Below are 24,668 nucleotides of genomic sequence, written 5' to 3'. Positions count from 1 at the left end.
AAACAATCCCCGAATCAACGTCTAGTATCCAAAACCGACACATTCCCGAGTCCGGTGAGTTCATACCCCTACCTTTTTCACTGTTTTTCACTGTTTTCAGGGGGGAACACAAGCAAAGTACAAGGGTTTTCTTGTACTCAAAACTTATTTTCATGTGTGTATTTCACATTTCATATGCTTTTAATATCGATTACACAACTGATAACGAGTTGAATACACAGATTACTTAGACATTTATTTGTGAAATGAGTTTTATAAACTGTTATGTTTTATATATTTCAAAAATGGTTTTCCACATTTTATCAGTTAAAAGCATGACTTTATAACACATGAACAATATATTTTGTACACTGTCTTGTCCTCGGTAACATTCCACAGAGATACGCGAATGGAGGATTATCCTATTATTACTAGTAAATTTGTTATTCCGTATGATTGGAGACACGTCCTCGGCAAACACTCCACAGAGATACACGAGTGGAGGACTACACCTGTAACCAGAATCTCTGGAATTTAGAGAGCGTGACTTGAGTGTATAGATCTATATGGGGCTGACTACCCCACACCTGGCTGCTAGCTACAGCCGAACCGAAATGGTTCAAGGGTGACGAAAGTCATAAGGATTGTGGACTACTTATTGCCACAGGTTCAGTCTTTAGTATGGTTATGGAACTCGCAACTAGGATAACAGAGATTTACTCATAGTAATAATGAACCACATACTACATTTTACAGATAACCAGGATTCAGTTTACATCTTTTATATCGTTTACATCTTTTACAAATGATAACCAACATTCAGGAAGGTATGGGACCTTCCTGGGAAACCTTGTACATAACCAGGTCTAACAGAATACATCTTTCACATTGAAAACCAACATACAGGAAAGCATGGGGCATTCCTGGGTAACATTCACATAACCAGAAAAGTGTAACCAACAGAATAACATTACAATTTTTACAATAACTAACAATTCAGGAAAGTATGGGACTTTCCTGGGAATACACTGGTACATAAAAGGAATAGAACAATGAAGTGGATAATCAAACTATATTTTACTTTTGTGATACAACAATCAACTTTTAAGAAAATATGGGATTTTCTTGGTGTGTGTTATATTTTCAGAAACAGAAAGGAAACATAAACATTTTACAAAACAAAACTACTTATGAACTCACCAGCGTTATGTTGATTTTTAAACTGCTTGTGTTCTCAGGTCAAAGATAGTACAGGTACTCGAAGACTTACTTGGTTCAGAATCGTGTGCGTGCAAGGCTCGTTCATTTTGTTTATATCTATATTATGTATCACAACTGTATAAACTGTGTCTTTTGAAACAAATTGTAAAACTTTTAATATGTAATGTAATGTTTGTTTCACTTTACTTACTATGTACATTGGATTTGATACTCAACGTGGAGTCAACCCCAGAAATGTTTCCGCCTTCGGTTTTCGGGGTGTGACACTTGTATTTTCAGGTCATCAGTTAGACATGTACGTTGTCCAGGCCTTGAGAAGACGGAGCACAGTCAAGACTCGCCATATTTTGATTATTCATTTTTATTGTTGTACATTATGAAAGAACACACATGTATTAAAACTTTACCTTTTAATGCAATGGATGATGTTGTTGCTTGTTTATTATATTACACTGTTGTGATACTGTACATGACGTCCTCCACCCCTGAACGTTTCCGCCGTTCGTGGTTTTGGGGTGGGACAGATTGGTATCAGAGCATTGTTTATAGTGAATTAAGTATATCAACCCATAAAAGATATACTAACTATAAACACATTGGGATTAAAACACTCTGTCTAAGAGTTTATGCTTATAAATAATAAAACATTTAACAAAGTATACGTGCCTGCATTCATACTAAAATCAGTGTCACAATGACAAGAACAAAAGTATTACGATTGTTGAATATCACAGGTAAGCTCGGGGATGTATGGTCAGCCTTGGGAGTGGCATAGCCTGATCAACTATACTGTTCCAAAGAGTGATTAGCACATGCCCAAGAATGGTTGTGATATGGCAACAAGTCTAAAAACTTACCAACATTACCACAATGAGAACATTATAATAGAACCTAAGTCTAAAATACTATAGGGGTATTTTGTGTTACTAAAAGTACTTTATACTTGAGAACTAAAATGGAATCTTCATTCCTAAATTGATAATTGCTAAGTGGATGCGCTAAAGTTATATGTAACTAGGATGTTATAGACTTAGAATCGGTGAAATTTTTGCTTTACCCCTATTCCTTGTGAATTTGGAGTTGAGGTCACTTAATCGAAGGCCTATCCTGGTATGCACTTTACAAATAGCGATGGAACTAATGAAGATTTCCTAAATAATTATCTAGATAGTTCGTCTAATAATTATTTTCTTACCTCAATTTTCGCGTAGATAACATGGATGGATTCCATCCCCACGACAACCTGTTCCTTCCGAACGAAGTGATTGCTGGATGGTTTGGAGAAGAACCAGATGATGATCATCCAATCCATCTGAATGATCACCATGTTGATGACCTTTCAGACGATGCCATCTCCGAACCCGAGGTTGAGAACCTACCCCAGGCAGCTCCCGTTTCGATTCCTAACCCTCGTCCGACTTTTCATGGCCCGACGCTTGAGTGGGTGGGATGTTTGGAAACATGGAGCCAAGGACAAGATCAGCCCATGCCATTTAATGGTGACCGAAGCTTCTATGACTTGAGCAATGGGGGCTCAACAGATAGAATCATGCCAATTCTGATCTGAAGGGTTGCCCGAAACGAAATTCAGGGGAGGACAGCTTTACAACGTATCGCAGAAATCGATACAAATGGAGGAATGCATATGCTTCGCACCAGTCACCTTGAACATGCTCGTGAGAGGTCTGAAAGAGACCATGAAACCCTGCTGCAAGCACTGGCTGATTCATGAGACGAAGTCATGGAACTTCGGGTACGTCAGAGTGTACGAAAGACACCTACTTGATGTGGAACGCCAACTGGCTGAACTGAGAGTTCACCAGAGGGATGACGTCGCTAGTAGTAGATACTTTACTTTATATTCCTTGTTAAAAAGGAATCGTCTTTCTGTCTATGCCCGATGTGGCATTTTCTATGAAACTATCTTGTACTATAAGTACTTTAGTTAGGCCCTTTATGCTGTCAAGAACTATCTTCTCTGGATAGGATGTAAGACCTTTTACAAGGTCATTGTCCCGAACTTGTACGTCATGAATATCACATATATTGACAGTCGGCTAACTTCTGTGTCGTTCTTTATTCGAATACTCTTATCATACTTTCATTAGAGTCTATTTGAAAAATGCTCTAGCCAAGTCATTAGACTATAGCAATTTAACTCCGACGACACCTCCGAGTCTCTTTCAATGGTTGGATCACGTTATTCGCCAACCAACGATACCTCGGCTAGAATGACAAACATATTGAGACCATTGCATGAACTTACTTCCAATACTTGCTAGGACTGCATCATAGGGATGTAGGCCAAACCTTCGTGAACATACTTCCATTCTATACTAGGACTGCATCATAGGGATGTAGGTCAAACCTTAGAGAACATATTTCTATTCTTTACATGAGCGATCAAACTACGTTTAGATTCAACCATTTTCGCTCACAAATTTATTTTTCTTTCGGTGTAACAGAATCATGAATCCTAAGAAAAACGATCAGCCCATCAACCCAACACCAACTCTTCAGATTGATGCAGCTACCTTTCAAGCTGCAGTCTCGGCTGCCGTGTCAGCTATTCTAACCCATCTGAACGCTAATAACGCGAATGTTAGCAGGACTATTAACAACAATGCCAACCCAAGTAACAGTCCAGTACCCCAACAAGCAACAAACTACTACGATACCCCGTGTGCTGAGGCCCAGAGTAACAAACGGAAGTTTTGGGCCATAAGGCAGAACCAATCGCTTCGAGGGGCGAGTAAGAAACAACCACCGGTAACAACCTTCACAGCTACGACATGTACACCTCCTACTACCATCCCTTTGGGCATCCCGATTGTCCCTAAACCAGCCAAACTATATGTTGGAAAACTCCCAAAATGCATCAAATGCAATTATCACCACCATGGACTTTGTGGGAGATGCAGTGCTCACACTGCAACAGGAAGGGGCATACAACTCGTTACTGCAAGACTCCAACAGCTCAGCCTGCCCAAGTGACAAACACCAGTGTGAACCAAGTTTGCTATGGTTGTGGCAAAATAGGTCACTACAAAAGGAACTGCCCAGGGGCAGAAATTGCTGGCACAGACGAAAGTCTACTACCAACCACCGCCGCAGGAGAGTCTACTCCGGACCCACGTTAATGTAATTTAGGTGTTTCGTTGTAACAGACTTATGAACCATCCCAAAACTAGTGCAACCAGAGTCTTATCTTTTGCGAGATCCCGTCCGTTTAAGGATGCTCGTGCTGCGTATACTTGTCTTTTGTAGTATACCTTGTTCGCAGCAATAGTCTTGTAGTAAATCCTAAGTTCAGTAACTCTGTTAATAGTTGCACAATTGTGTTTTATCTGTAACGCCTTATGTTCAAATCTAATGTCTTTAGTTTTCATATGTTTCCGACTTTAACATACGACGTGAGTAAATTTGATCCTCGCAATACCAGCTCCATACGTGCATCTCTTTCTCAGTAAACGCCTTTTAGCGAAGCCGTCATATCAGAACTCCGAAGTACTCGTGAATGAAGTACCTATTAGTTCTTTTCCTTTCCGAAGGAATCCCCACAGTATTGCTCGTGCAGTACGTCAAGTTCAATTTCAGGATTCATACGGTTGATCTATCACTGAAGAATGTATGCATGAGAGTGATATATAATTAATGTTCTACAGGCTTAGAATTGATGATTCCACTTTAATTTCTTTTCCCTCGATGGGATGTGAGATTAAGGAAGAATCAGTTATTCGACTACCTGCTCAGTTTTAATTATATACGACTCGTATACACGAAATTGTGATCTTTGAATCACGTATGAATTCTAATATGAACTTCAGGACGGAGACTGTCCGGGAGTTCGAGTAATTGCATTGGCATAGGAACCAACTTAGAACCCAGTATGACTCATATAACCAGATCGCCTTCAGTCTAAACACCTACGAAAGATACAAGAACAGTCCGGACAACACCACGAACTACTCAACAATAGAATTAGAAGACCAACTTCTAACCCTTGAGAGCTCCGGTCTATTCTTACCAGAAGTCGATGGAGTGCATCATATGTACCTCGACGACCGGAGACTTCGTTTAGACTTCCCTTAAAAATCGTTATCTCTGCCTCGCTTAGAAGAACCGATTGAGCAACCACAGGGAAAGTATTACTTTCAGAAATGGACCTGAGATCCGAATATCACCAGTTCGAGTGTTAGGGAAGGATGTCCTAAAGACTACCCTCCGAACTCAATACGGACACTTCGAGTCCGTAGTGATACCCCTCGGATAGGACCAATACGCCCATAGTATTCCTGAGCTATATGAGTGGAGTACGCCTTTCTTACTGGGATTAGTTCGTCATTTCTCCATATAATGACTACTTATCTACCCTCGTAGTAAGAAAGAACCCATAGAAACATTACCCTCGGAGATACTCTTAACAAAGTTCTCTGAACAAGAGTTTTGGAATTTAGAGGCAAATTTACTGAGACACACTATTAGTGTTGTGGAAATTCTTGAGTACTCTGTCAAATTATCCAAAACCGTTGGAATTTGTCAGCACCGTATTCACCGACGGAAAATTCGCCAAATTCAAGGTCTTACAGACCTACTATCATAGTCCATTCGAAACTCCCCACAAACTTCAGGAACCCTTTCGACTTTGACCCAGCAAGGGATGGCCCTTGACTGGGAAGTTAAGCGAGAGAAAGAACATTTGGAATTATTACTGAGGGACCAAATTCTTTAGGAATCCTCACTCTAAGAACGGCTCAATACGCTTCGTAAAGCGTGGAAAGCTAAATCCAATGTAGTTGGGACCTCCGAGATTCTCACCAGAATCGATCCTGCATCTCACAAACTAGACCTACTCCGCGAACTCAGTAACGTACATTCTACTCTTTGCATCTCGATCGTGAAACTATACATTTACGTTAGGACTCTTGTAAGTCCACTCATCAAGATCCTTGCCTTCGTATTAGAACCGTAGTGACCCTCGACCAAAGAGGTCAAGCAGACGAAGCAACGCCGTTGCTAGTTAGTGAAGGTTCGTTGGAATGCCAACCGAGAACCCGATTTCACTTAGGAGCGCTAGAACCATATATTAGGAAGTTCACACAACGACTCGATCATTTGTACCTACTTCCTTGGCTAAATTCTAATTTCGGGACGAAATTCCCTTTAACAGGGGGATGATGTGACAATCCGAAATTTCCATTCTGTACAAACTATATCACTTCAATAGAAGTTATAGCAGTCACAGTTAATTTTCAGACTTTTCGCGTAAGTTTGAGTAATTCAGGGTTTACACTTAAGGAGATATCAGGAGAGTGGTTGCACTAGGGTTTTGTGCAACACTATTATTCCATCACTCTATTATATTAGAGGTCATTTAAGGAATAAAAATATTAATATCTCAGGACTATAAATAGAATTCTGAACCAAATTCATTCATTATTCGCATTTCAAACTAGAGAAAAGCCATTTTCTCTCTCACAGATCTTCGGGTTTTTATCCCAAATCGTGAGTACCTCTTTCTAGTAGTGTTAGAAAGCATTATATGTAGTTATAACATGATTTAGAAGGCTAAATCACTAGATTTAGGAGTTTACTCCCCAAGGTGTTCTTGGGCGGTAAACTCCCGAAACAAAGCCAAAATCAACCCTTGTTTTATACAACTGCCTTAGACTCATATGTATGTGTGTTAGGGACAAGAAAACAACCATAAATCACCCAAGTTTGGGAGTTCACGACCCAAGAGTTGCTTAGGCCGTAAACTCCCGTTTTGAACTCAAAATGGTGTTTTAAGGCCACTAAAGCTTTAAGACTTTTATCAAGACTAGTTCCCATTTAATCTAAGGCCTTAAGCACATCAAAGAACACAAAAAAATTAGAGTTTACGGCCCAAGTGTATCTTAGGCTCTAAACTCCATAGAAATGGACTAAAGGGTGTCATTAAGACACCTATAGGGTCCTTTGGAACCCTAAACACAAGTGCCTTGTCCCACATTAGCTTAGATGCAATCCTTAGGGCTTAAACCACTTATATAAAGTGTTTATTATGTCTAGGATGTCTTAACATTATCAATTAGTGATTTAAGACTAATTGAATTCATATATGTGTGATTATATGTTCATTAGGATCGTAGTGTGTGTACAAGTCCTCGCTTGACACCTAGCCATCCTATACCGTTCAGTTCATCCCAATCACCAACTACAGGTGAGTTCATACCCCTTAATCAATGTTTTAAATGATTTTTAAATGCTTTAATGGGGGAGGGGGGGAATACAAGTAGAAAACAGTATGTTATTAAATCAATCTCATGTATTTTATAATTGTGTTTTCACTCAGTACATTTCACATATTCCAAAAGGTGTCACATGAAATGGTTTTCTATCTTAAAATACGTTGATAACAAAAGTGTTAGTTTTGAAATGTTTATTTAAAATGACATCAAATCATTCTTAATTATTGTTCAAAACTCCTAGATATCTTGCAAAACCATTATTTTTACCTTCTTGAATCAAACTATACTTATGTGCATATGTTCATTTATATGATAGAGATTATAGTTTTCATCCTTCGTTCAGTTTTCCCACACCCTGGTGTATTGAGGGTGCATAAATCTACTTGAACAACCACTTACTTTCCAGTTAATTATCATAGGGATAGTTAGAAGATATCAAACACTATTACTACTACAAGGAATCACACAAGAGTCAGTTCATTAATGAGTCTATACCAATACCTTACATGATACATGAGTACACGTACTTAGGATTACATGATACATGAATATGTTTACATATACTTACCTGTTACATGAACACACTTACATGAATACCATACAGGAACACTTCTTCATAGGTGTATTATCATGTATTTACTTACCTTGGATACTTGTACTTAGAACTAAGAGGATGATTTATTAGTACTTACTGTGTAAATTGTCTTTCCTATCCCGGTTTAATGGGATGTTTCGGCGGGACTTACCATTCCGAATCCCACTGATTAGCACCGATGGTCGATGAACGTCTACGGATGTCTAAGGTTGTCACTTATTTAGTAGTCAGTGACGGGACTAACCATCCCTCTGTCCACTGTTTCAACAGTGGATGAGATGTGAATCTTCGAAGGATCATTAGGTTAGCGATCTGCCTTAAGAGATCGATATCGGGACTAACCCTCCCTCCACCCTGCTGCCGCTACAGAGGATGAGGGGACACTCTTCGGATGTCCATAGGGTCTATCTTTCGCTTCGGCGATGTCGTGTTAATCCTGGTCACCCAGAGATAACACTTGCATGATTATATTTTTCCTATTTTACTTTATTTTGTGATATATTCACATAAACGATGAGTTAGACTAAGTACTTTTAGTACTAGTCAATAGAAAGGAAAAACTATCATAGTCACAACAAAAGATTCGGGTCTTGGTAAAAGACTACCTAGTCATAACAGAACATTAGGGTCTTGGTAGAAGACTATCATATCATTTCCCTATTTTACTTTATTTTGTGATATATTCACATAAACGATGAGTTAGACTAAGTACTTTTAGTACTAGTCAATAGAAAGGAAAAACCATCATAGTCACAACAAAAGATTCGGGTCTTGGTAGAAGACTACCTAGTCATAACAGAACATTAGGGTCTTGGTAGAAGACTATCATATCATTTCCCTATTTTACTTTATTTTGTGATATATTCACATAAACGATGAGTTAGACTAAGTACTTTTAGTATTAGTCAATAGAAAGGAAAAGTTGTCATTTTACTTACAGAATATTAGGGTCTTGGTAGAAGACTATCATATCATTTTCCTATTTTACTTTATTTTGTGATATATTCACATAAACGATGAGTTAGACTAAGTACTTTTAGTACTAGTCAATAGAAAGGAAAAGCTGTCATTTTACTTACAGAATATTAGGGTCTTGGTAGAAGACTATCATATCATTTTCCTCTTTCACTTTATTTTGTGATAAATTCACATAAACGATGAGTTAGACTAAGTACTCTCAGTACTAGTCAATAGAAAGGAAAACCTATCATTTTACTTTGTCATAACAAAACATTCGGGTCTTAGTAGAAGACCACAGTTCATACTTATATCAACTGTTCTATTTATGGATTTATACGACATTCTTAACAACATTCCAAAACAGGACAACAACACCTAAATACTTATGAATTCACCAGCTTTATAGTTGATACTCGTTTTCAAAATAACTTGTATTCTCAGGTCATCAATTAGACAGGTACGATGTCCAGGCCTTGAGAAGACGGAGCACAGTCAAGACTCGCCATATTTTGATTATTCATTTTTATTGTTGTACATTATTAAAGAACACACATGTATTAAAACTTTACCTTTTAATGCAATGGATGATGTTGTTGCTTGTTTATTATGTTACACTGTTGTGATACTGTACATGACGTCCTCCACCCCTGAACGTTTCCGCCGTTCATGGTTTTGGGGTGGGACAAATGCTCATCAAAACTTTTCTAAAATTGCATAGAATTCTATTGTGGAACTCAAGAAGCAAATAATGCTCAACATAATTTTGCTTAAATTGCATAGACTTCTATTTTGGAACTGAAGAATTAAAAGATGCCCATCAAAGCTTTGCTAAATTGCATAGATTTCTATGGTGGATCTCAAGTATTAAGCGATGTTCATCAAAGCATTACTAAATTGCATAGACTTCTAATGTGGAACCCAAGAATGAAACACTACTCATGAAAGATTCGCTAAATTTCATAGACTTCTATTGTGGAACTCAAGAATCAAAAAAATGCTAATCAAAGCTTTGTTTAAACTGCATAGAATTCTTTTGAGGAAATCAAAAATCAAACGATGCTCATCAAATCTTTGCTAAATTGCATAGACTTCTAATGTGGAACTCAAGAATGAAACAATGCTCGTCAAAGCTTTGCTTAAACTGCACAGACTTCTATTGTGGAAGTCAAGAATAAATGGTCATCAAAGCTTTGCTAAATTGTGAAGACTACATCTATTGTGGAGCTCAAGAAATAAAAAAATGCTCATCAAAGCTTTGCTAAATTGCATACACTTCTAATGTGTAACTCAAGAAAGAGACAATGCTCATCAAAGCATTGCTTTAACTGCATAGACTTCTATTATGGATCTCAAGAATTTTACAATGCTCCTCAAAGCTTTGCTAAATTGCGAAGACGACATCTGTTGTGGAACTTAAGAATTAAACAATGATCATAAAAACTTTGCTAAATTCCATAGACTTCTGATGTGGAGCTCAAGAATGAAACAATGCTCATCAAATCTTTGCTTAAATTGTATACACTTCTATTGTGGAACTCAAGAATTAAACAATGATCATTAAAGCTTTGCTAAATTGCAAAGATTACTTCTATTGTGGAACTCAAAAATTAAACAATGCTCATCAATGCTTTGCTAAATTGCATAGACTTCCAATGTGGAACCCAATAATGAAACAATCCTCATCAAAGCTTTGCTAAATTGCATAGACTTCTATTGTGGAACTCAAGAATTAAATGATGCTCGTCAAAGATTTGCTAAATTGCATAAACCTCTACTGTGGAACTCAAGAATTAAACAATGCTCATCAAGGCTTTGCTAAATTGCAAAGACTATATTTATTGTGGAACTCAAGAATTAAACAATGCTCATTAACGCTTTGCTAAATTGCATAGAATTCTAATGTGGAACTCAATAATGAAACACTGCTCATCAAAGCTTTTCTGATATTGTATAGACTTCTGTTGTGGAACTCAAGAAATCAACAATGCTCTTCGAAGCTTTGCTAAATTGCGAAGATGACTTTTATTGTGGAACTCAAGAATTAAACAAAAGTTATCAAAGCTTTGTAAAATTGCAAATGTGGAACAAAATAATGAAATAATGCTCATCAAAGATTTGCTTAAATTGCATAGACTTCTATTGTGGAACTCAAGAATTAAACAATCCTCATCAAAGCTTTGCTAAATTACGAAGACTAGTTCTATTGTGGAACACAAGAATTAAACAATACTCATCAATGCTTTGCTAAATTGCATAGACATCTAAGGTAGAACCCAAGAATGAAACAATGCTCATCAAAGCTTTGGTAAATTGCATAGACTTATATTGTGGAACTCAAGAATTAAACAATCCTCATCATAGTTTTGCTTAAATTGCATAGACTTCTATTTTGGAACTCATGAATTAAAAGTTGCTCTCAAAGCTTTTATTGCATAGATTTCTATTATGGATCTCAAGTATTAAACAATGGTAATCAAAGCATTCCTAAATTGCATAGACTTCTAATGTGGAACCTAAGAATGAAATATTACTCATGAAAGCTTCGCTAAATTGCATAGACTTCTATTGTGGAACTCAAGAATTAAACAATGCTCATCAATGCTTTGCTAAATTGCATAGACTTCTAAGGTGGAACCCAAGAATGAAACAATGCTAATCAAAGATTTGAAAAATTGCCTAGAGTTATATGGTGGAAATCAAGAATCAAACAATGCTCATCAAAGTTTTACTTAAATTGCATAGACTTCTATTTTGGAACTAATGAATTAAAAGATGCTCATCAAAGCTTTGCTAAATTGCATAGACATCTAATGTGGAAACAAGGAATGAAACAATGCTCATGAAAACTTCGCTAAATTGCATAGAATTCTATTGTGGAACTCAAGAATCAAACAATGCTCATCAAATTTTTTCTTAAAATGCATAGACTTCTATTGTGGAAATCAAGAATTAAACGATGCTCATCAAAGCTTTGCTAAATTGCATAGATTTCTAATGTGGAACTCAAGAATGAAACAATGCTCGTCAATGCTTTGCTTAAACTTTAAAGATTTCTACTGTAGAAATCAAGAAAAAATGCTCATCAATGCTTTGCTAAATTGCGAAGACTACTTCGATTGTGGAACTCAAGAATTAAACAACGCTCATCAAAGCTTTGATAAATTGCATAGACTTCTAATGTGAAACTCAAGGAGTAAACAATGCTCATCAAAGCATTGTTTGAATTGTATAGACTTCTATTATGGAACTCAAGAATTTTACAATGCTCATCAAAGCTTTGCTAAATTGCGAAGACGACATCTGTTGTGGAACTCAAGAATTAAACAATGATCATCAAGACATTGCTAAATTCCATACACTTCTAATGTGGAAGTCAAGAATGAAACAATGCTCATCAAAGCTTTGCTTAAATTGCATACACTTCTATTATGGAACTCAAGAATTAAACAATGATCATCAAAGCTTTGCTAAATTGCAAAGACTACTTCTATTGTGGAACTCAAAAATTAAACAATGCTCATCAATGCTTTGCTAAATTGCATAGACTTCCAATGTGGAACCCAAGAATGAAACAGTCCTCATCAAAGCTTTGCTAAATTGCATAGATTTCTATTGTGGAACTCAATAATCAAACATTTTTCATCAAAGCTTTGCTTAAATTGCATAGACTTCTATTGTAGAACTCAAGAATTAAATGATGCTCATCAAATCTTTGCTAAATTGCATAAACTTCTACTGTGGAACTCAAGAATTAAACAATGCTCATCAAAGCCTTGCTAAATTGCGAAGACTACATCTATTGTGGAACTCAAGAATTAAACAATGTTCATCAAAGCATTTTTAAGTTACATAGAATTATAATGTTGAATTCAATAATGAAAGAATGTTCATCAAAGCTTTGCTGAAATATTAACTTCTATTATGGAACTTAAGAATTAAACAATGCTCTTGGAAGCTTTGCTAAATTTCGAAGACGACTTTTATTGTGGAACTCAAGAATTAAACAATGGTTATCAAAGCTTTGTTAAATTACGTTGACTTCTAATGTGGAACTAAAGAATGAAATAATGCTCATCAAAGTTTTGCTTAAATTGCATAGACTTCTATTGTGGAACTCAAGAATTAAACAATGGTCATCAAAGGTTTGCTAAATTGCAAAGACTACTTTTATTGTGGAACTCAAAAAATAAACAATGCTCATCAATGTTTTGCTAAATTACATAGACATCTAAGGTGGAACCCAAGAATGAAACAATGCTCATTAAAGCTATTCTAAAATTGCATAGACTTATATTGTGGAACTCAAGAATCAAATAATGCTCATCATAGTTTTGCTTAAATTGCACAGACTTCTATTTTGGAACTCAGGAATTAAAAGATGCTAATCAAAGCTTTGCTAAATTGCATAGATTTCTATTGTGGATCTCAAGTATTAAACAATGCTCATCAAAGCATTGCTAAGTTGCATAGACATCTAATGTGGAACCCAAGAATGAAACAATACTCATGAAAGCTTCGCTAAAGTGCATAGACTTCTATTGTGAAACTCAAGAATCAAACAATGCTCATCAAAGCTTTGCCAAATTGCGAAGACTACTTCTATTGTGGAACTCAAGAAATAAACAATGCTCATCAAAGCATTGCTTGAATTGCGTAGACTTTTATTATGGAACTCATGAATTTTACTACGCTCCTCAAAGCTTTGCTAAATTGCGAAGATGACATCTGTTATGGAACTCAAGAATTAAACAATGATCATAAAAACTTTGCTAAATTCCATAGACTTCTATTATGGAACTCAAGAATGAAACAACGCTCATCAAAGCTTTGCTTAAATTGCATACACTTCTATTGTGGAACTGAAGAATTAAACAATGATCATTAAAGCTTTGATAAATTGCAAAGACTGCTTCTATTGTGGAACTCAAAAAGTAAACAATGCTCATCAATGCTTTGCTAAATTGCATAGACTTCCAATGTGGAACCCAATAATGAAACAATCCTCATCAAAGCTTTGCTAAATTGCATAGACTTCTATTGTGGAACTCAAGAATCAAACATTTTTCATCAAAGCTTTGCTTAAATTGCATAGACTTCTATTGTGGAACTCAAGAATTAAATGATGCTCATCAAAGATTTGCTAAATTCCATAAACCTCTACTGTGGAACTCAAGAATTAAACCATGCTCATCAAAGCTTTGCTAAATTGCAAAGACTATATATATTGTGGAACTCAATAATTAAACAATGCTCATCAACGCTTTGCTAAATTACATAGAATTCTAATGTGGAACTCAATAATGAAACAATGCTCATCAAAGCTTTTCTGATATTGTATAGACTTCTGTTGTGGAACTCAAGAAATCAACAATGCTCTTCGAAGCTTTGCTAAATTGCGAAGGCGACTTTTATTGTGGAACTCAAGAATTAAACAATAGTTATCAAAGCTTTGTAAAAAATCAAATGTGGAACTAAATAATGAAATAATGCTCATCAAAGCTTTGCTTAAATTGCATAGACTTCTATTGTGGAACTCAAGAATTAAACATTGCTCATCAAAGCTTTGCTAAATTAAGAAGACTAGTTCTATTGTGGAACTCAAGAATTAAGCAATACTCATCAATGCTTTGCTAAATTGCATAGACATCTAAGGTAGAACCCAAGAATGAAATAATGCTCATCAAAGCTTTGGTAAATTGCATAGACTTATATTGTGGTACTCAAGAATTAAACAATGCTCATCATAGTTTTGCCTAAATTGCATAGACATCAAATTTGGAACTCATGATTTAAAAGTTGCTCATCAAAGCTTTGCTAAATTGCATATATTTCTATTGTGGATCTCAAGTATTAAACAATGGTTATCAAAGCATTGCTGAATTGCATAGACTTCTAATGTGGAACCTAAGAATGAAATAATACTCATGAAAGCTTCGCTAAATTTCATAGACTTCTATTGTGGAACTCAAGAATTAAACAATGCACATCAAAGCTTTGCAAAATTTCATAGACTTCTAAGGTGGAAGCCAAGAATGAAACAATGCTAATCAAAGCTTTGAAAAATTACCTAGACTTATATTGTGAAACTCAAGAATCAAACAATGCTCATCAAAGTTTTACTTAAATTGCATAGACTTCTATTTTGGAACTAATGAATTAAAAGATGCTCATCAAAGCTTTGCTAAATTGCATAGACTTCTAATGTGGAACCCAAGAATGAAACAATGTTCATGAAAGCTTCGCTAAATTGCATAGAATTCTATTGTGGAACTCAAGAATCAAACAATGCTCATCAAAGTTTATCTTAAAATGCATAGACTTCTATTGTGGAAATCAAGAATTAAACGATGCTCATCAAAGCTTTGCTAAATTGCATAGACTTCTAATGTGGAACTCAAGAATGAAACAATGCTCGTCGATGCTTTGCTTAAACTGCATAGACTTCTACTGAAGAAGTCAAGAACAAATGCTCATCAAAGCTTTGCTAAATTGCGAAGACTACTTCGATTGTGGAACTCAAGAATTAAACAATGCTCATCAAAGCTTTGATAAATTGCATAGACTTTTAATGTGGAACTCAAGAAATAAACAATGCTCATCAAAGCATTGCTTGATTTGTATAGACTTCTATTATGGAACTCAAGAATTTTACAATGCTCATCGAAGCTTTGCTAAATTGCGAAGACGACATCTGTTGTGGAAATGAAGAATTAAACAATGATCATCAAAACTTTGCTTAATTCCATAGACTTCTCATGTGGAACTCAAGAATGAAACAATGCTCATCAAAGCTTTGCTTAAATCGCATACACTTCTATTATGGAACTCAAGAATTAAACAATGATCATCAAGGCTTTGCTAAATTTCAAAGATTACTTCTATTGTGGAACTCAAAAATTAAACAATGCTCATCAATGCTTTGCTAAATTGCATAGACTTCCAATGTGGAACCCAAGAATGAAACAGTCCTCATCAAAGCTTTGCTAAATTGTGTAGACTTCTATTGTGGAACTCAATAATCAAACATTTTTCATCAAAGCTTTGCTTAAATTGCATAGACTTCTATTGTGGAACTCAAGAATTAAATGATGCTCATCAAAGCTTTGCTAAATTGCATAAATTTCTACTGTGGAACTCAAGAATTAAACAGTGTTCATCAAAGGCTTGCTAAATTGCGAAGACTACATCTATTGTGGAACTCAAGAATTAAACAATGCTCATCAAAGCATATCTAAGTTACATAGAATTATAATGTGGAATTCAATAATGTAAGAATGCTCATCAAAGCTTTGCTGAAATATAGACTTCTGTTGTGGAACTCAAGAATTAAACAATGCTCTTGGAAGCGTTGCTAAATTGCGAAGACCACTTTTATTGTGGAACTCAAGAATTAAACAATGGTTATGAAAGCTTTGTTAAATTGCGTTGACTTCTAATGTGGAACTAAAGAATGAAATAATGCTCATCAAAGCTTTGCTTAAATTGCATAGACTTCTATTGTGGAACTCAAGAATTAAACAATGCTCATCAAAGGTTTGCTAAATTGCAAAGACTACTTTTATTGTGGAACTCAAAAAATAAACAATGCTCATCAATGCTTTGCTAAATTGCATAGACATCTAAGGTGGAACCCAAGAATGAAACAATGCTCATCAAAGCTTTTCTAAAATTGCATAGACTTATATTGTGGAACTCAAGAATCAAATAATGCTCATCATAGTTTTGCTTAAATTGCACAAACTTCTATTTTGGAACTCAAGAATTAAAAGATGCTAATCAAAGCTTTGCTAAACTGCATAGATTTCTATTGTGGATCTCAAGTATTAAACAATGCTCATCAAAGCATTGCTAAGTTGCATAGAAATCTAATGTGGAACCCAAGAATGATACAATACTCATGAAAGCTTCGCTAAATTGCATAGACTTCTATTGTGGAACTCAAGAATCAAACAATGCTCATCAAAGGTTTGCTTAAACTGCATAGACTTATTTTGAGGAAATCAAGAATTAAACGATGCTCATCAAATCTTTGCTAAATTGCTTAGACTTCTAATGTGGAACTCAACAATGAAACATGCTGCTAATGAAATGCTAAAAACTTTTTCGCTTTCTCTCTCTACTTTCTCTCTCTTCCCCTGACTCTCTCTAACGGTGGTGCGATCTAGTGTTTGGTTCATCGGTGCTGCTTTTCCGACGAATTTCTTTTTTTGGTGAAGCAATTTCTCTTCTGATTCTGTTGTCCTAATGGGTGCTTCATCCAAAGCGGATCGATTGAAGGAAGTGAAAGTTAAACCTCCAGATAAAAGTGCTGTTGTCCGGTATGTTAGGACTGAAGTGAATGTGAATGAGTTGGTTCCTCCTGGGGTTATTGACCAAATTTCAGCTACGATTTATAAAGCTCGTCGTAAGCCAAGTGTTTCTGGAGCTGTTGCATCAGGGATTGGTAAAGCTGAATGGAAAATGGAGGGGAAAGCTTTCAGAGTTAAGAATAGAGTCCGGATGTTGGTGGATGGGTTATCTCCGATGGATGCTGAGGATTATGACAATGAAGAAGGTTATGAAGAGGTTTCGGGAGATGATTTGAATCTCTATCAGCTTGGGATTCGGATTCTAACATTTCTATTCCTGGATCTGAGTGCAAAATGAAGGAATTGAAGTATGGAGCTGCTGGGGAGGTGAAAAATGATGGAGATCAAGTTGTATCTATTCCTTCAGGTAACACTGCTAATTTGATGAAAAATTGGGATGGGTCGAAATTGAGTAATGATTTACAGGATCCTAATTTGGAATTGAAGAATGTTACTAGTGAAATGATTAGGGTGAATCCTAATATTGCGGTGATTGATGTCAATAAACATGATAGTTCTATGTTAGATGAAAATGAAGTTGTGAAGTCTAGAGATGATGGGGATAAGATTGGCATAAATAATGAGGAATTTATTCCGGGGATTGGCTTTCTATTTCTTAGTGATTTGAAGGTGGAGAAATCAATGGGGAAGGTTTTAGACAGTGAGAAGAATCAGGAAATGGAAGTTGATATATCAAATTTGGAAAAGAAAGTCAAGGAGAAAGAAAGTAATACTGATGATGATGGTTCTTCTGAAGAGGAAGGGGAAAATGATTCAAGTGAGGATGATACTAGTGTAGATGAGGAAATTGAGATAGAAGAAGAGGTTAATGCTATGATTAATATGGAAACTAGTTGCAAAGAGAAGTCAGGTATTGTTATTAATAGCATTAATTTGCTTCCTTCTATTTTGGGAGATGCTAAGAATTGCAACAAGGTGGAAGGTGAAATGCAGGGGAATTTGTTGAGCTCTTATGCGGGTGTGCTAAAGGGTAATAGACATAAGGGTAAGATTGATGTTAGATTCATTCCAGGGGAAAATGGTGAAGAGGATGGACCTGTAATTATTCCGATTGAGAATCTAAAGAATGCGAGTATTACCTTTACTAATACTCTTTATGGATATATGATTGATAAGAAGTTGGCGTTTCCTGTGATTCAGAAAGAAGTTAAAAGGTTGTGGAAGAATGTGGGTCTGGAAGAGGTTTTCATGAACAGCAAAGGATTTTTCTTTTTTAAATTCAGTGATGAGCAGGGGATGTTGTCTATTTTGGAGGGCAGTCCTTGGTTAATGTTTAATAATATGCCATTATTTCTTCAAAGGTGGAGGCCAGGTTTAACATTAACTAAGAACAAGCATGATAAAATCCCGGTTTGGATTAAAATCTTTGACTTGGCTTTGGAAGTATGGTGTGGTGAAAATTTATGTAGAATTGCTAGTAAGATAGGGATTCCTTTGGCTTTTGATTCCTTTACGGAGGAAATGTGTTTGGAATATAAAGGAAGGAATGCTTATGCTAGAATTCTTGTTGAAATGGCAGCTGGGAAGGAATGGAGAAAGAAGATTGATATTTCTACATGGGATTTTGTTTCGAATTCTGTTGTGATACAAAGTTTTGATGTTGAATATGCTTGGATTCCTTCTAGATGTAATCATTGTAAAGTTTATGGGCATATGGATAAAGTTTGTGTTGCTGCTATGAATGTTGAGAAAGAGGCTAGAAATGGGGATGTGAGAAATTTAAAAAACAATAAAGGGAAGGAAGTGGTTAATGGGGATGGATTTACAGAAGTCAAATATAAGAAGGTGATAGGTAGCAATAATGGTGAAGGCACTAGCAAGGCTCAGGAGGGTTATAATCAATCGAATAGTCTGAAGAATAATGGGAAGAATGGGAATTGGAGAAGGGGTAATTATTCAAAAGGCAATAATGGGTATAGAGGTGGAAATGGTAAAGGGCAAAATTGGAATTGGAACAATAAAGGAGTAAGTCATTGGAATTTAGAAAAGAACAGAAATTATGAGAAGTTTGCTAATGGGCAGGATTTGATTGGTAGTCAGGGGTTGAAGGAGAATAATATGCAGGAGTATGTATTTAAAAAGGATAATAAGAGAGAGGAGGGTAATCACAGTCTTGTTAGTGTGACAAAAACAGGAGAAGGATTTAGTAATAAAAACAGTTTTGAAATTTTGGGAGAGATTGAAGAGGAAGTTTTGGATAAAATGGAAGAGGATGCTAAGATCGAGAAGGTAGTTTTTCATCAGAATGAAGATTGTGGTAGTGCTGATATGGGTTCTAATGAAAGTAAGAATAATAAAATGATTTCATCAATTAAGGGAGAGGGGGAGAAAAAAGGAAATGAAAGTAATAAAATAAAGAAAGATAGGATGGTATCGAATAACAATAAATGCCAAAAATTCTATTATTTCCAAATGATGTCTATAGGTGCTTGGAATGTTAGAGGCTTGAATAAATCTGTTAAGCAGAAGGAGGTTATTGATGTTATTAGGAGTAATAATCTTGGTATTTGTGCTGTGGTTGAATCTCATGTCAAAGTATTAAATCTTAAAAATATTTGTGTTAAGACTTTTAGGCAGTGGGATTGGGTTTCTAATAATAAAAGTTGTGAGGCTGGTACTAGAATTATAGTGGGGTGGAATCCTAGACTTTTTGATGTGATAATGCTTTCTCAATCCAAACAGGTTATCCATTGTTATGTTAAAGTTTGTAATTTTGATGTTGGCATGTATTTATCTTTTATATATGCTACTTCAAATTACATTGAAAGAAGATTGCTTTGGGATAATTTGAAGAAAAATAGCTTGATTGTTAGGAAGGAAGCTTGGGGTTTATTAGGTGATTTTAATGTTGCTATAAAACCATCGGAATATTCTGAAGGCTGTTCTAGAACTCCTAAAGGAGTTGAAGATTTTGTTGATTGTTTAAGTTTTATTGAAGTGGAGGACTTGAAGTCTTATGGGTTTCAGTTTACGTGGAACAAAACTCCTGCTGGGAATATGGGGCTTTTGAAGAAGCTCGATAGAGTTATGGTCAATTTAAAATTTATTTCGGACCATCCTCTTGCCCATGCTGTTTTTAAGCCATTTAGAAATTCGGATCATTGCGCTGCTATTTTAAATTTTCCTGGTGATAAAGTGAAGTGGAAGCCTTCTTTTAGATTTGCTAATTTTATTTCTGAGAAGGAGGAGTTTCTTCCTTTGGTTAAGGAGGTTTGGGATAATAATATTGATGGTTTTTTTTATGTTTAAAGTGACTCAAAAGTTGAAGATTCTCAAGAAACATTGCAGGGAGCTGTGTAATAAACATTGGGGTGCTGGGAAAAGAATTCAGAAGTTAAGAAAGGAGTTGGAATGTAAACAACAAGAAGTTGACAGTAATCCTTTTGATTGCAAGATTAGGGAAGAGTATGCTAATATTCTCTTAGATTTTAATGTTGCTTGTAATGATGAAGAAAAACTTCTTGCTTAGCGTGCTAAAATCAAATGATTATAGGATGGGGACAATACTTCTAAATTCTTTCATAGAATTGTTAAAAGCTGGGGTAATAGTAATCGTATTCAGATGGTTCTGAATGAAGATGGCCGATGGGTGAGTGGGAAGGCTATGAAAGATACGTTTGTTTCTCATTTTAATAAGTTCTTGGGTTATAAGGAAGATACTGATTTGTCGGGATTAAGTGATAATTTTTTACTAAAAAATTTGATAGGAGGGTGGCTGTTAATATGATTAGAGTGGTTTCTGATGAAGAAATTAAAATGGCGATGTTTGATATAGATGACAATCGTGTCCCTGGCCCTGGTGGGTATTCTTCAAAAAATTTTAAAAGTACTTGGAGCATTGTTGGTCCAGAGGTATGTAAGGATGTGAGAGAATTCTTTTGGACTGGTAAATTGTTGAAGGGGATCAATGCTACGAGAATAGTTCTAGTACCTAAAGTGGAGGTTCCGAGGAAAGTTTCTGATTTTAGACCTATAGCTTGCTGTAATACTTTTTATAAGTGTATCAGTAAGATTATAGTGAACAGGATTAGAAATTGTTTGGGCGATATTGTTAGCAATAATCAGTCAACTTTTATTCCTGATAGATCTATATTGGACAATATTCTCCTTGCTCAGGAGCTGATGGTGGGGTACAAAAAAAAGAGAGGATCCCCTAAATGTACGATAAAGATTGATATACAAAAGGCTTATGATAAGGTGGATTGGAGTTTTCTTAATAGAATTTTGCAGGGATTTGGGTTCCATTCAGTCATGGTTAAATGGATTATGGCTTGTGTTTCTTCCCCGTGGTTCATGCTTAATTTTAATGGTTAAGATCATGGGTATTTTGAAGGAAAGCGAGGGCTTAGGCAGGGAGATCCTTTATCTCCTTACCTATTTACTATAGTTATGGAGGTGTTCAATATTATTATGGGTAAGCTTATTGAAGATTCTCTGAATTTTAAGTTCCATAGTAAGTGTTTGGCCCTCAATATCTCCCATTTATGCTTTGCTGATGATCTGTTGGTTTTCTCTTATGGTAATGGGAATTCGGTCAGAATTATAAGGGATGCTCTTGATGAATTCAAAAAGGTTTCAGGGCTGAAGGTGAGTATGGAAAAAAGTCAGATTTATTTCAGTTGTGTTAAGCCTAATATGAGAAGGATTATTTTGGGTATTCTTCCTTTTGATGTTGGGAGATTTCCGTTTAAATATTTGGGGGTTCCTATGTGTGTTACTAAGTTGTTTGATAGAGATTATAAAAACTTGATTGAAAAGATTAAGATGAGAATTTTCAACTGGAAATGTAAGACCTTATCGTTTGCTGGCAGGTTGCAACTCATTAACTCGGTCTTAACTTCTATTCATGTTTATTGGGCATCGATTTTTAAAATTCCAATTGCTACTATTAATGAGATTGAAAAGATGTGCAGAAGTTTTTTATGGGCTAATGGTGAGATAGTCAAAGGGAAAGCTAAAGTAAAGTGGCAAGATATCTGCAAGCCTAAGGAGTATGGTGGGCTGGGAATCAAGAATTTAAGGAGATGGAATGATGCTTTGCTTGCTAAACATGTTTGGAATGTGATCAATAACAAAAATTCCTTATGGGTGCAGTGGGTGAGAATCAATTATATAGGAAGAAGGAATTTTTCGGATATTTTGCAGAAAAAAAAGTAAGAGTTGGACATGGAAGAGGTTTTTGGAAATAAGGAAAACTGTTAGGCCTCATGTTGTTTCGTGTGTGGGAAATGGAAGGAACACTGCTTTATGGCATGATTGGTGGCATCCAATTGGTATTCTTTGTACTATTATTCCTAGAAGAGATTGGGTTAGTAATGGTCTTAGTGATTCATCTTTAGTCTGTGATGTTCTTGATTTTGATACTTATTCATGGCCGGTTGAATGGGTTAATAAGTTCCCTGGATTGACTGAAGCTCCCATGTTTTGTATTGATTCTAATATGAATGATGTTGTTGGATGGAGGGATAAGAAAGGTATATGCAGAAAATTCTCATGTAAACAGGTGTGGAGTGATTTAAATAACTTTGGAGACATTGTTCCTTGGTATGATATTGTTTGGTACAATAATTGCATTCCTCGCAATTCCTTTATATTGTGGATGGCTGTCCTGAATAGATTAAAAACTCAGGATAGGGTTAGAGGTTGGGAAGTGGCTGGTAAATTGTTGTGTCCATTCTGTGAAATTGTGCTTGATTCTCATAATCATTTATTCTTTAATTGCGATTATACCTCTAGAATTTGGAGGTATTTCTGCATTAAGGTGGGTTTTAATTTGAAGACGGTAGAATGTAATGATCTGATTTTAATGTGAAGCAAAATGCTTAATTTGAAGACTGGTGAGAATTTGATCATCAAATGTATGATTGCTAGCTGTGTTTCTCATATTTGGAGGGAGAGAAACTCTAGACTTTTTGGCTCTAGAAGAATTTCGGTTGAGGGGGTTATAGCTAGTATTGAGAATGAGATTCGTTTGAAGCTGATGGGGTTAAGGAAAAGAGCTAAATTGATCAATAATAAGGTTTATTTGATCTGGGGTATTTCGGGAATTGAGAATGTTAAATAATGGAGGTCATTTTCTAGTTTATTAATTTGGTGTGTGGTTGGTTTTGGTTTTGGGTTTGGCAGTGGTGGCAGATTAATAAGGAAGATGTTATTAATGGAATATGGTGGGGGTATTTTGGGAATAAATACTTGAACAAAGGAATTGACGGAATATGTTACTAGTTGGAGAGTTTACTCTCAAATCATGTGACTTGTACCTATGGGATTTTCTGTTTGGATATGATCTTAATTGAGATTACCCAAATAGAGAATCCTAGACATGTGATTGATGCCATGTCTAGTATGAAACTTAATCTGATTCACTGGTGTTTTGGTGTTATTTTCTTGTGTTTCATTTTGTGTTTGTGGTGCAGAAAGGTGAGGCAATGGATGGTGGTGGGCAATAGCTATAAAGAGATAGTGGATTCCCTGATAAAGACTTTTAAGAAGGTGGAGGAAAAGGATTGTGATAGGAGATTTGGGAAAAGTTGTTTTGAGGGGTTTTTTTTTGTTATTTCTATTTTGTGATGTTTATTTGTGTAATCTTTTATTGGGTTTACCTTGTGTTTTGTGTTATGTGGGTTATGGGTTTGAGGGGTTTGTTCTTAAAGTATAACTTATGGACTGAGGGTTTTTTAAGGGCCTTACCCCTTGCTTTGGATTTTTTATTAATTGGGGTTTTGGTTGGTGCAAGGGGGTGAAGTTACCTTTCTTTTTCCCTCTTTTAATAAGTCTTTGGGCTACCTTTAAGGATTTTAGGGTTTTTTGGGTTTGTGAGTGGTTATTTCTTATTAATAGGAAGTGGTTTGGTAGTTGGTTATGGATAGGTTGGTTATATTTGTATTTTGATTGAATTTTTGGTGCTTGAATTCTTTTAATCTTTTTAATAAAGTTTGTTGAGCTTTGGCTCATTCAAAAAAAAAAAAAAAGAATGAAACATGCTCTTCAAAGCTTTGCTTAAACTGCATAGACTTCTATTGTGGAAGTCAAGAATAAATGCTCATCAAAGCTTTACTAAATTGCGAAGACTACTTCTATTGTGGAACTCAAGAAATAAACAATGCTCATCAAAGCATTGCTTGAATTGTATAGACTTTTATTATGGAACTCAAGAATTTTACTATGCTCCTCAAAGCTTTGCTAAATTGCGAAGACGACATCTGTTATGGAACTCAAGAATTAAACAATGATCATAAAAACTTTGCAAAATTCCATAGACTTCTATTGTGGAGCTCAAGAATGAAACAATGCTCATCAAAGCTTTGCTTAAAT

General features: G+C 35.7%; 1 protein-coding gene across 1 annotated transcript; it reads left to right on the top strand.

Moving 5' to 3' along the window:
* The first annotated feature begins 21,743 nt into the window (after positions 1-21,743).
* LOC128134199 (uncharacterized) lies at positions 21,744-23,803 on the top strand. Its single transcript, XM_052771677.1, has 5 exons — positions 21,744-22,447; positions 22,500-22,898; positions 22,984-23,115; positions 23,169-23,373; positions 23,771-23,803. The coding sequence occupies exons 1-5, from the start codon at positions 21,744-21,746 to the stop codon at positions 23,801-23,803; spliced, it is 1,473 nt and encodes a 490-aa protein (XP_052627637.1).
* The last annotated feature ends 865 nt before the right edge of the window (positions 23,804-24,668 follow it).

The sequence above is a fragment of the Lactuca sativa genome, chromosome 5 (assembly GCF_002870075.4).
Source record: "Lactuca sativa cultivar Salinas chromosome 5, Lsat_Salinas_v11, whole genome shotgun sequence".
Taxonomy (NCBI): Eukaryota; Viridiplantae; Streptophyta; class Magnoliopsida; order Asterales; family Asteraceae; genus Lactuca; species Lactuca sativa.
Note: the sequence above shows the minus strand (reverse complement) of the source record. Positions and strands in the feature narration are given on the sequence as shown.

Bases quoted from the DNA above. Each gene is read 5' to 3' on its own strand.
- LOC128134199 (XM_052771677.1), top strand. From the start codon at position 21,744: ATGGAGGTGTTCAATATTATTATGGGTAAGCTTATTGAAGATTCTCTG. The intron at 22,899-22,983 runs GTATGATATTGT...TTAAAAACTCAG, and splicing joins TTTGGAGACATTGTTCCTTG to GATAGGGTTAGAGGTTGGGA. The intron at 23,116-23,168 runs GTGGGTTTTAAT...TTTAATGTGAAG, and splicing joins GGAGGTATTTCTGCATTAAG to CAAAATGCTTAATTTGAAGA.